Source organism: Cavia porcellus, unplaced genomic scaffold (assembly GCF_034190915.1).
Source record: "Cavia porcellus strain 051 isolate PalLab524CR breed Dunkin Hartley unplaced genomic scaffold, mCavPor4.1 scaffold_7, whole genome shotgun sequence".
NCBI lineage: Eukaryota > Metazoa > Chordata > Mammalia > Rodentia > Caviidae > Cavia > Cavia porcellus.
Window position 1 is genome coordinate 95,631,854 of NW_026947490.1, and position 12,924 is coordinate 95,644,777.

Consider the following 12,924-nt stretch of genomic DNA (forward strand, 5'->3'; position numbering starts at 1 on the left):
ATATAGTATTTCTTTGGAGAAATAAATTATTTTTATTGGGCCAATACTACTCATATAGTAAATAAATAGGCCCTGAATTTACTTGAAGAGACTGAAAACTCCATTTTTTAAAAGCAAATTTTAATCTTGGTAAATACATATGGGAGCTATAAGCTATAATGTAAAAACCTCGGGTATTTGCTAAATGTAAATTTTATTTTTGATAGCTCAGCTCAATCTCTATTTCACAGTTATCATATGAGGAGGCAAAAATGAAAGCTTCAGACAGTCTCAGCTGATTTGGAAATCTCTTCTGCCCATTTCCTGTATTTTCCCTCAGCTGGCTGGCATCTACACAGGTTGAAGAAGGTGGGCGGCATGCAGCCCTCAGCCATGTCATCACAACTTTATTTTTTTGGTTCTGGGAATTGAACCCAGGTCCTTGCCTTTGTCAGACAAGTGCTTTCGCTGCTGAGCTATATCCCCAGCACAAAGTCATCACCTTAGCTGGCATCCTCTGAGAAGGACGTTCTCATGCAGGTCTTGGGGAAAGTTTTGGGTGCAGGTCTAGCCCACGTCTGCAGCTGCCCCGCACTCCGTCCTGCGCTCAGTCACGTATGCAGTGCACACATTATGATGGGTGGAGGAGAGTACTTAGAGCCACTCCAAGACCTGCGGCTGCTGTGCCTGCCTGTTTGTGCCCTGTTGGATTCGTACATTCGGTAAGGCTTGCAGCTGTTCTGGGTTCCACCCTAAAACAAGGGTGTAAGTCACACCTTCTCTCTGTCCTCTGTCTTACATTCCCTTAAGCCTAGCAGGATTTCCACTTGTGCTCCCCACAGGACCCCACCACAGAGCCCTGGCTGGGAATATGTGGAGGGGTTCCTTTAATGTCTGAATCCTTCGCCAGCCTCCTCCATAGACTTGTGACTGCTTCCTGGATTGAGAAAATGGCCTTTTGGCCTCTTTCTTTTCCAAAAATCTACTTTTCATGGAGTAAACTTTATTATCTGAATCCTTCACTGGGTTTTGATACTGAAAATCTAGGCTTTTCATAGTCAAAGAAATCATTTTCTGTCAAGCTGTTGTTTCTGCCCTGGATTTCACAAGTCCTTTTTTTAAAAACAGGAATTGAACTCAGGTCCTGGTGCTTGCCAGGCAGGCGCTGTGCCACTGAGCTGTATCCCTGGCCTCACAAGTCCATTTTAAAGCTGAGCAACTCATTTTTCTGTAATTTCTTTTGTAATATCTTTACCCTGATGCAATAGATGCCAAAATCTAAATTTGAATAAAAGAATGTATTTGATAGAAAGGACTTAACAGGTATAAACAAACAAATGAAAATACTCTTTAAGGGGCTGGGGATTTAGCTCAGCGGCATAAGCGCCTGCCTTGTAAGCAGGCAGTCGTAAGTTCGATCCCCAGTATCGATAAAAAAGAAAAAGACAAAAAAAAAAAAAGAAAAATACTCTTTAATATGTAAAACACTATCTCACCAAAATGGAAGGTGCCTTATACCTTGATTTAGTTTCTCAATTGTTCAATGTAACTGATTTTCTAATTAACTGAGAGATTGGACTATGCAAATGGACAGTGGCCAGATCACACAAGACAATAGAACTCTCAGCCAAAACCTGCAGCAATAAGCCAGAGAAGCCAAATCACCATCTCTGACTGCCATGAAAGTAGTTAACACTTGACTAATCCTTGCCAATTTCAGAGTTCCTTACCACCAAATCCTTCCAACTCAGGACCAATCAGAGGAAGCCAAATGTGCTCCTCAAACCAATCATGTGGAATATCGGCTTTCTGTCTGCTCAGCTGGCCCTTTGATTAGTCCTCCAGCTTTCCCCGTCACAGCCTCCAATCAAGACAGAGCTGTAGGGGCTGGAGATTTAGCTCAGCGGCATAAGCACCTGCCTTGCAGACAGTCGTGAGTTCAATCCCTGGTACCGATAAAAAGGAAAAAGACAAAAAAAAAAAAAAAAAAAAAAGACAGAGCTGCATCTTCCACTTTTTTCTTTTTTCTTGTTCTGTTTCTTAATACTATGAAGCTTTCCCCTTCCCACGCGTGCATCAGAATCTCAGTCCCTCTAAGTAAATAGTTTGGCCCTATTTGTGTAGTCTCTATTTATTCCCACAGGCTTAATACACACAAAGCTATTATATTCAGATATACACATTGTTAGCTGAACTTAACGTTTTTTTGAGCATAGAGATGTTAGGAGTAAATAAATGCTAGGCTTTGATGAATGAGAATAAAAATTACAGTGTGAAATGACTTTTTCCCTAAATTTATAGGTGCTGGCATGCTTGCCTCAATGGGTACACGTAGGAGGTTTCGTGTGAGTTCACAGGGTACGAGGTGGGGGCTCTCTAACCCAGGTCTTGCATCAGGCAAGCACTCTACCACTGAGGTACAACCCCAGTCCTTAAATATTGTTTAAAGTGTACTTGACTCATTTTTGGGTATTTTTTGTTTGTTTTTTAAAAATTTTTATTTTAAAGAGGGTAAAATTAAACAGAACAAAACAGATCATAAGAAAACAATGTAAGAGACACAGATTTCAAAGCAAGACCACCAGAGATCACTATCTATCACATTGTCTCTTGTTTTCTTCCAAATAGTTGTCCATATCTTCACATACTGCGAATTCGTACAAAACATAATAGTTTGAAACTGATCAGAACACGATGATGAAGGCATTTTAGATCGTCAAGACCAGACAATAAGGAAGTCAACGATGGCTGTCATAGTGTCTCTCATTCTCTTCAAAATAGCTGTCCATGCCTTCATGTATATTGAAATTAAAAAAAAAAAACAAGACAGACTAAAATCACTCTGGATTTCACATCATGACGCTGTGGAATCAGCACTGGGTACCTTAGTGTCTCTTTTTCTTCAAAGTAGCTGTTCATTTCATTGTGCATTCTATAATCAGTTTTCATAAACTGTTTAGAAGTTCTATGGGTGTATGAGTCTCTACACGTATACTTATCCTTTCTGTTTTAGAGGGAAAAACAAAACAAAACAAGATAAAACAGAACAAATTCCTAGAAAAACACGAAACAAAAAAAGACATATAAATAAAATAGCAAAGAGCCCAGAACACTGACAGTATAGACCTTCAAAACAAGATGGTACAAGTGTAACTAGGGTTATTTTTCATAATGATCTTCAAGAGTTCCTCAGATCACCATACTATAATGTGCACAATTGTTCCAATCCTATTTGTAAACAAATTATCAATTTATTCACAGGAATTGTCTTGTACCTCAATGTTAAAGTGGAGAACATTTTTATAATGCAGGCAATTACTCCTCACGTGTCAGGTTTCCCTAAGTTGGTACATACATGTCTGCAGGACTAGGTTTATATAGTCCTCAGAAATATATAATAAGCCTCAGAAGAGCAAGTAATGCACTTTCATATACAGAAACCTGAGCTGTTTTATTTTTAAGTCATTATAATATATATTGTGATCAACACAATAACATTTCAAAGTGTAAATGAGTGTTCCCGTCTCACCAATGAAATGAAAGCTAAGGTAAATGACATGCTTAAGGCCTCCCCAGTAAGGAATTAAGTCCCACAAAGAGACTTCGGTCTCCAGCTACTGCTTAGCTTAGCTGGAGAGCCACAGGACCCTTGTGATGAAAGGAAAGCACCCCTCTCCCCCACCCTAGGTCGAGTGTTTACCTGGCATGGCGGAGGCGATCAAACAGGCCTTGGAGCAGGAAGGAGAGCAGGAGACTCCAGCCCAGCTGTGCTCATTTTGGGTCAACCTGGTATTTAATGGCAGAGCATATGATGGTCAGATGATGCACATACACACAGTGTAGAGCCACAGAGAAACCTGGGCCTTGCCATGGAAAGCAGAATGTTTCTCTACAGTGCATTTGCAGAATGTTTCTCTACAGTGCATTTGCCTTCCATGCCTTTCGATGAAATCCCAATCTTTATTATGGCCCAGAGGCTCCTGTCCACGTTCTCTTCCACTACTTCTTCGATCACTGTCAGTAGATGCCTTGTAAGTTCTCATAGACGCTAAGCACAGCCAGTCCACAGTTCCTTTAACGTTCTACAGGGAATACTTTTCTCCTGAATTTTAAGGTGTTTGCATGACCATTCTCCTCTCTCCTACTTCAGATTAAACTTCTCCTTATTGAGGTCTTTCATGGCCCTTGTGGCCTGTACCCTACTGCATCTTTTTATGTGACCTGTTTGAACCCAAGATCTTATTACTTGTTTGTTAACTTTCCAGACTATAAACTGGTATTTGGGAGCTTCTCTCTTACACTTGCTACTAGATCCCAAGCACCCAGAACAGTGCCTGATCTCTCAAAAAACATTGTTGTATCAATGAATAAATCAGAATGGGATGGGAATCTGATGGAGATATGCAAGCATTGCCCAGAAACAAAAATGAATTGAAAATTTTACACACAACTTTCAGAGTTACCAAATCCTTCGGGTTGATTAGACCCCTGGGAAAACCTTGCCTTGTGGTTCACCCATTTCTATTCTTTTTGAAACTGATTCCAGAATTTTGTTCTTTGCAATTAAACATGAGCATGAATTTGAAAGTATAAAACAAATCACAGCCCAGTTATTGTGGACTAGTTTTAAATAAACTAGATCCCCGACATTTATGTCAATGGATTCCAGTTACCAGGTACTAGATATTCATCTCAAGTTCTTTTCTCCTTCATGAAATTTGGAAGCATCAAACTTTACAGCTTCTGTAAAGTCAGGTTATACGAACTGGTCAGGTTATACGACCAATTCTAGACAACAGATAAGAGGTATAAGTGATATAATATACTGCAATGGAACATACAATTCCTGGGGGAGCCCAGAGCTCTATCTTCCACCAGACTGCAGAAGCATATGCTAGTATGAAAATGCAGGGCCAAATTATCACAGGGGAGCAGTTGCTCCTTAGCTGACTTGAGAAATACAAACCTTTGTTATTTTAAGTTTCTACGATTTTTCTAGAGACTTGTTACGGCAGCATAAATGACTAAAACCTAATATGCCATTGGTTGGGAAATTTGCTGTTACTTTTATGTGCCACTGAAGAAAAAAAGATATCATTTGTGCTGGGCATAGCGGTGTATATCTGTAATCCCAACTATTCAAGAGGCTGAAGGAGGCTTAAGAGTTTGAGGCTGGTGTGGGCAATTTAGTGAGACCCTGTCTCAAAATAAAATTTAAAAATCACAAGATGTAATTTTGCACAAGAATGCTTATCTAGCACATGCAAGGCTCTTGGTTCAATCCCTAGTATTGGAAAACAGAAGTATTTTATAATTACAAAAATTCAGTATAAGATGCATCTTAATCTCAGAGATGTTAAAATATAAAAAATATGGGCCTCTGATTAGATAAAATACAGATCATTAGAGCAATTCATGAAAGCAGATTAGCATAGCATTAAGAGCCCCAAAGTGGAGTTGGACACAAAATTATGAACTCAAATCTCCATGGTTTTTTTTAACCTTGGGTCTTAATACCTTGTGTAGGCTTTAGTTTTCTCATCTGCAAAATGGGGATAGCAGAAGTGGCCTCAAAGTTTTGTGAGACAATCTTACAATGTGTTCAATATAGTAATTACTCCACATATTTTTAAACCCCTGTCTTTGGCTAAATCACAGAATTTGTTCAAGATAATGATACAATCAAACCTATTTTCAAAGATTTTTTTAAAAATTTAAGGCATACAAATCTCTCAGGAATTACTAATCCCTCACTTGGCACTAGGACGGACCTCTGAGTTAAATACAGTATTTTTGAGGATAATAAACAGATTTGGAGGTGGAGGGACCAAGGCAGATCATCCCTGAGGTCTGCCCACTTGCCCTCTGATACGTTTTCTAGGTGAACTAGGCTGGACTGAACATCAAGAGCGGCCCTGAGGTGGAAAGAAATGTACCTGAGGAATGTAAGGAAGATCGTTCCTGTACCCATCTTGTGGACTGGAAGAGACAGTAAGGGAAAGCCGAGGGGTTTGTGTGTCTGGAGGCTCGTTTTCGGTGTGCGTGTGTGCACATACGCGGTACACAAGTGCACAGAAGGGAAGAGTGAACAGTAACACAGGCCGGACGGCACAACAGCCAGTCACAGCAGCACAAGTGTGGCCTTGCTGAGAGGCATTTATGTATTGCTCCTACCTGGGTACAGAGTATGGAATTGTCCAGGGAATGTTATTTCACTCCAAATTTCAAATCCCTAAAGCAGCAACTCTGTTATAATTGTCTTCATCTATAATACAGTACATTTGAAAAAAATCCAGTGTTATGAACATGTTAACAATCTTGAGCTTTGAAAATTTTCCATATATATACTTCATGAGCTTTTATTGTTACTTAAAATATAAATTGGGGGTTCTGATATAACATTTTTAGGTCAGTTTGCCTGCAGAGGAACAGGTGGCTGATTATTTTTATTAAATGCCTGAACCATTTCCTTTAAAGTCATTTTCTTTAAAGGAAATATAGCTGCCTCTAAATACAACTCTGGGCTAATGCTCGCTTCTTCTGTTTACTTTATTCTTATCTTGTGAAACTGTATCTTAAGACTTGGGGTCTATAATTTGTTATTTGATATCAGCTGAACAACAGTGAATCAATTGTAAAGGCTCTGGCAACCAAAGGAAACAGAGGGCACTTAAATACGTTTCCAGAAGACCAAAAGTTTCTTTTTGTGTACCATTTACAACGTATGCGTCCAGTTTTTGAATATTCAAAAGTTACAGAAAAGTTTCTGCTGACTTTATTTATTAAAGACCAAGAAGACAAAACAGAGAAAACCAATTCCAACTCATGTTATTTATCAGATGCTTTGGGTGAAATTCAGGTTAAAGCCCCCAAAGACTATCTTGCTACAGCAGCAGCATCGGAGCGAACTCTGGGCCACAGCCCCCACCCTCTGCTGGGGCTGTCACCTTAGCCGCAGGGAAGGAGTGGCGAGCGGGACAGGGGCTGTTCGTGCAAACGCTTTGGGCCTCGCTCCGAATCTTTACGGAGTGGGTCGTAGTCTGCCAGCGTCTAGCGCGGGCAGCGAGTCCGGGTCCGAGGACTTGGTGCTCACGAACCTAGAAATGCTCCCAGAGGCCACTTGGGAAAATCTCAGCGGAGAACACCACATCACAAAGCGCTCCTCCTTAAACCTCGGCCATGCGCCTTTCGACTTTTCTGCGCCCCTGCTAACGTCCTACGAATTTCAACTTTTTCGGGGCACGAGTGTTTCTCGCGGACCCCTTGCAAGCGCGGAGCTGGCTCGGCCCGGTTGCCTCAGGCCTCCCGGCTGCTTGGAGTCTAGGGAGCCACGCGGATCCAGGATCTGCTTCTTCCTGCGATCCCCATCCCTCCGGGGAGAATTCAGGCTCAGTTCTCGAGTTCACTCTCAAATATTTGGAATTGGGGTGTACAAACCCAATCAAGCTAAAACGTCGAATACGCAACGGGAAGGTGCCCAGCCCTCCCGGATATGCCCCCAGATATATCTAATTTGACGTTTAAGACACGAAACAATGCTAAAATGGAAATTAGGCATGTTGCAAGCAGAATGAGCTTCGTATGACAGGCCGAAATGTGATTTTAATGGAAAGCTTACTCACACCCCCGCACCGAATTCATTCTATCTTTTAAGTACTTAAAAATGTGTAATTTTAAGTTCCACCACTGTCATAATGAATACTCCATAATAACAAGCAGTAGAACAATGGACACCCCTTGTCACATTGTGTCAGGTGTTCACAAAGTGTCGCGGCGCGGGAAAGCTGAGCTGGGAACGTCAATGTGTCCCCTGCAGCTTTCGGGGACGCGAGTGTCAGGGAAGCCTCTTTCCACCGTTCCTATCAGTGCCTTCGCCTAGCGACACGGACAGACGCCATCCGATCTTTGTCCTAGGCCTGGACCGACAGGACCACAAAGGGGGCGCGTGAGGGCAGAGAACCCGTGCAGCTCCAGAGGGCAGGCGCAAATCCTGGGGACAGAGCGCGGTCGTGCGGGGAAGAGAAGGTCGCGCGGGGCGAGGGGCATCGTCTCCTGGGAGAATCCCACGCGGGACCTTTCCCCCGGCAGCACCCACTAAGCCTGACCTTTTGGGTTACACCTAGCGTGTGCGCCCCGGGTCCCGGGGTAAAGGTGTTACTTTGTAGCAGGAGTGGCAGTGCAGGTGTGCGCTGGGGGCAGCGGGTCAGGAACTGGGGAGAGGAGAGGGAGCCAGACGGAATGGGAACACAATGTAGCGAGCCCAGACCGCAGATGGGCAGCTGCAGGGCGGGACGCCCCGCTCCGGAGAGGTTCTCAGCAGGGCAGACCTCGCGTGCTGGAGCAGTAGGAGAGCGCGGGGCTCTGGGGCCGGGACCTCTCCAGGGACAGCCTGCGGACGCGCTCCCTGGGGTGGCCCCGGACAGGGACACTGCCCTGGCATCTGAGGGCGTGGGTTCGGGCTGGACTTTTCTCGCCCTTCGACCCAGGCGAGGCGATGCAGAGGCGGCCAGCGCGGTGTGCTGTCCCCGAGGGCCAGCGGCCCCCTGGCGTGGCCACCCAGGTCCCCTCGCCCTCCCAGCGCTCGACTCCTCCCCTCGCCCCTCCCCCGCCCATTCGGGTTTTCCTCCACGGCTTCCAGGACGGGTTCAAAACCGAACTCTAGAGCCGCCGGCGCCCACGCTCCGGAGTGCGGGAGAGGGGCCGGGGCTGGAGAGGGCGCGGACGCGCGGGGAGCATCCGGACAGGCGGCGGTCGCCAGGGGCGCCGCGAACCGCCCGCCGGTGCCCGCCGCGGATGCACAGGCGGCCGCGAGCAGACCCCGGAGCCGCGCAGCATCCGCGTCCACAGCGCCGGGGAAGCCACGCCCGCTGGCGCGCGGGGGGCCGGCCCGCCCCCGCCCTCCGGCCCCGGCCCCGGCCCCCGCCCGCCCGGCCCCCGGCCCGCCCCCGGCTCGGCTCGACTCGTCTCGGCTCGGCTCGGCTCGGCTCGGCTCGGCCCGGCTCGGCTCGGCTCGGCCCGCGGGGGGCGCCGAGCGCCCAGGCCGGCGCGCTCGCCGGCGCACTCACACTCACACTCGCATCCGCGCACGCTCGTCAGAGCAGCTCTCTCCGCGCGCGGCCCTCGTCCCCCTCGCCCATGCGGACGGACGGAGCGACGGAAGATGGCTGACGACTGCGCGGGGCCCCGAGGATGCAGCCCGGCGGCGGCGGCGGCGGCGGGAGCGGCGGCAGCGGCGGCGGGAGCGGCACGGGCGGCGGCCACAGCGGCGGCGTTGGCGGCGACGGCGGCGGCGGCAGCAGGAGCAGGCGAGGCAGCGGCGGCCGCATCCCCGAGGCTCCCCCAGCTCCCTTTCGCCCTCTCCGCCACTGACGCTCTGCGCCGCTAGGAGGGAGCCCGCTGCGCGGCGCCCGCCTCCCCGCCCAGCGCGGCCCGGCCCGGCCCGGCCCGCAGCGCCGCTACCTCGGCCGGCCTCGCCTCCATCAGCACCACCTCGGCCGCCGCCGCCACCGCCACCGCCGGGGCGGCAGCAGCCATTTCATCTCCACAGAAACCAGACACAAAAACATGGCAGAGATGGAGAAGGAAGGGAGACCCCCGGAAAATAAAAGGAGCAGGAAGCCGGCTCACCCCGTGAAGCGGGAGATCAACGAGGAGATGAAGGTACTCCCGGGCCCCGGGCGGGACGCAGCCCGGCCCGCGTCCGCTCCCCCTGGGCCGCTGCGAGGGTTCCCGGCGCGGGGCGCGCGCGGCAGCGCCTGGGGTGCCGACCGGGGCGCTCAGCCCGCCGCCAGGTGCCGGGTGGAGGCCGACGCGCCGGCTGCGCCCCCGAGGTCCGCCAGGCTCCGGTGCATGGGGGTGGGGAGCCACGCACCGCTTCACCTTGCACACCCTGGGTCGGCCCGGTGCGTCTCGGGGCGGACGCGGGCCAGGTGGCCCGGCGGGGAGGTCCTCCGAAGGGCGCTGTGGTTTTTCCACCCTTTTTCGGGAATCCTCTGTGGGACCCCTCCGCAAAGTTTAGAGCCTCCCGGCCGAGGCGCCTCGGGAGAGCTGGAGCGCACCTCTCCGCAGCTCACCCCCACCCCCGTACCCCAGGAGCCCGCTTTGCTCCAGGTCCCCAGCTGCGAGCACCTAGCGGCTGTCAGTGCCCGGCCAGCTGCGCGGTGCTGGGCACGGTCCTGCCCCCCGGCTCGCCTCGCCCACCTCCGCCCGCCAGTCCGCCGCTCTCTTTCGCTGCCCCCGCTCGCCCGCTCGGCCCTGCGTGGCTCACCAGCCAGCCAGACCCCGGCCGGCCCCAGCGAAAATAGCTGTCCGCAGGGCGGCTTCGCAGCGTGCCTGCCCATTGTTCGGAAAGGCTGGCCCGGAGACCTCGGCGTGGCCGGGCGCCCCGCCAGGCCAGCGGTGCTCCAGAGGTGGCGAGCGCAGCGCCTGGCGCGCCAGCTGTTCGCGTCGAAGCGGTTGCATAAGAACATAGTTCAGTTCCAGGGTCCTCTCTTCGCCCCCACTCCGTTATTTTCTACGGAGCCGGTTTTTTTTTTTTCGCCCCCAGCGAGGAATTTTGTGTTGATTCTCTGTTGATTTTTTTAAAAATTATTTTTATTTACCAATTTTTTCTTACTGTGAGTTACTAAAAGAGTAGCAAGTTTGCGTTTTGCAGCCTTCTGCATAGAGTCCTTCAGGACACTTTGTCAGATTTGGTTAAAATTATATTTAAAAGACAAACTGGGTAAAGATGATACGCACCTAGGTCGCATTTATTGCGTTTTGACGGCTTTTTGATTAGAACAAATAGGTTCGATGAGAGTGGCTTGTGTAAAGCCCACTCTTGGACTCGGGCTCAGGGATATACATCCTAGGTGTGTCTGTGTTAGGCGCCTGTGAATAGTTTTTTCTTCTCCCTGGAAATGTCAAATAGTATTTTCTAAGTTTTGGGATTAGGGTTTTATTTTAGGGTGAGGAATTTAGTTCCTGCAAGCATGAGAACGCAGTGTCAGTCCAAAGAATGAATATGGAAGATTTGCCTTGGAAATCAGTGCCATTCCTTGTAATGGACCACCATTGATTGCAGTGATAGACAATTTGAAAAGGAAAAGAAAGGAGGAGGGGAAATAGACCAATAGAAGTTGAGTTCTTTTAATGAGGGTGAATTTAATCTACAATAACCAACCTTCCTTCTCACTTGCCCTTCGTTTCCAGATTACTTTTCAATATCGTTTTAAATCGGGACTGGGGGATGAGGAGAGAGGTGAAGGCCCCTAGGAAATCCCAGCGTGTTCTGGCCCTTTAAAACGCTGTCTAATGTGATCTATATGGATGGCAGCTTTTAAGTTTCATAGGTTCTAGAATTACAAATTAGCTAATTTTAATCAAAACATGTGAAATGTTATCCCGGCTGGATATAAAGGCTGACTGTGCTCCATGCTTGGGGCTCGTGTTGTTGACTTTGGCTGCAGACGCACTCGGTGGTTTGGGAGATAGTTGTCCTTCTGCAGTATAACAGATGTTTGTCTGAACTGGTGAGGAAGAAACAAAAACAACATTGTCTGAAGGGGAAAAATTACACAATTTTTAGCCAGTGTGCAGGACTAAGTGTGGAATTAACCTTGGTGTACAGAATTTCCTCTTTAAAATGTTCTCTTTCTTCCAAATCACCACCCACTATTTGAAGTTTTAATCTTCATCCTTTCAGTTCAGAGTAGCATTGAACGAGAAGTTTTGCACAGCAGATAAGTCGGTTGCCTGTAGGACTGGTATTTTCTCTCTGGTTTGGAACCGTGCGGGAGACTGCTGGCCAAATTTTCCAGTCATGTCCATGCAAACAAGCCGGCATGTCTAGTGCAATTGTTTGTAGGCATTCCTGTCATATAATAGCACCAAAAATTCGTATTTAAAAAGTGGTTTCTCAAGGGTTATTTTGACCTCGTTAATTTTTTCTGCTTTTAATATGAATAACCACAGCAACAAAACCCCTCCCCAAACTCACGGCATTATTATCCCTCCGGCTCCCTGGAATGTCAAGTGTAGAGTAACATAACAAGTTGGTTGCCCTGTATAAAAATGTGTGCAACAAAATGTCACCGAGAACACAATGTGGCCTTGTGCAGCTTCATATCGGTGCCGCTGGAGCTGCCTGGCTGTGTTTGCCTTCTGAACGGCTTTCATCTGGACCAGTGTAAACTAAGCCCTGGTAAGTAATCACTGCCCGGCAGAAAGAAAGGAATGTATACAGCTAGCTCGGCCTAAGCTGTAAAAACGGAAACCTGAGCCCCTACCTCGGATCACATATCAAGGCTCGAAGGTAGGGGAAATGAAAGGGGGACGGAGGAGAGAGCAATGGAAAAGTCAGCCTGGGAAGTGGAGGATCAGGAGGAGGCCCCCTCAGGGAGATTTGGCCCAGGGATTAGGGAATTTTATCGTGGTGTACAGTGACCTACTCAGGTTTCAACACTGGTTGGATCAAGTTGCTTCTCTGTGAGCTGAAAGAAAAGGGACTGGTGTGTATGTGATTTTTTTTTCTCCTTAGAAAGGACATTGGTACAAGAGTCTATTTTAAGTACAGCAAATACAGGGTACCGAAAATGAGCTACAAAATTGCCTCATCTCAGTGACTTCCTTTAAGGCTCCCTAATTGAGATAGTCACATATATATTTATTTAAAAATGGCCAGAGAAGACAGACTGGCTGAGATCTAGCTGACACCAGTAATGGCATTGGAGATTGCCTTCGTGTGGCTGGGAGCTAATGTTGGTTGCTGTTTCACTAGATCAGATATTGAGTTACATTTTCGTTATCACTGGTTTAATGTACATAGCAGTTATAACAAATGTAAATTTGATACAATATAATTTTGTGTGTGAAAAATACATGACTTGGCAAAGCATAGGTATAGTGTACTTCAGTGGAAATATCTTCAAGTAGAAATGTTTGCTTCATTATGATCTTTGTAAA

The 12,924-nt window shown here is 47.8% G+C and overlaps 1 protein-coding gene across 2 annotated transcripts in view; it reads left to right on the forward strand.

Annotated features, from left to right (window-relative positions):
• The first annotated feature begins 9,454 nt into the window (after positions 1–9,454).
• The window catches only part of Sobp (sine oculis binding protein homolog), a 151,703-nt gene continuing 148,233 nt past the window's right edge, over positions 9,455–12,924 (forward strand). For both annotated transcript variants that reach the window (XM_063253970.1, XM_063253971.1), the window contains exon 1: positions 9,455–9,639. In XM_063253970.1, the coding sequence (XP_063110040.1) occupies positions 9,544–9,639 (96 nt within the window). In that variant the 5' untranslated portion in view covers positions 9,455–9,543. The remainder of the gene's footprint in view (positions 9,640–12,924) is intronic.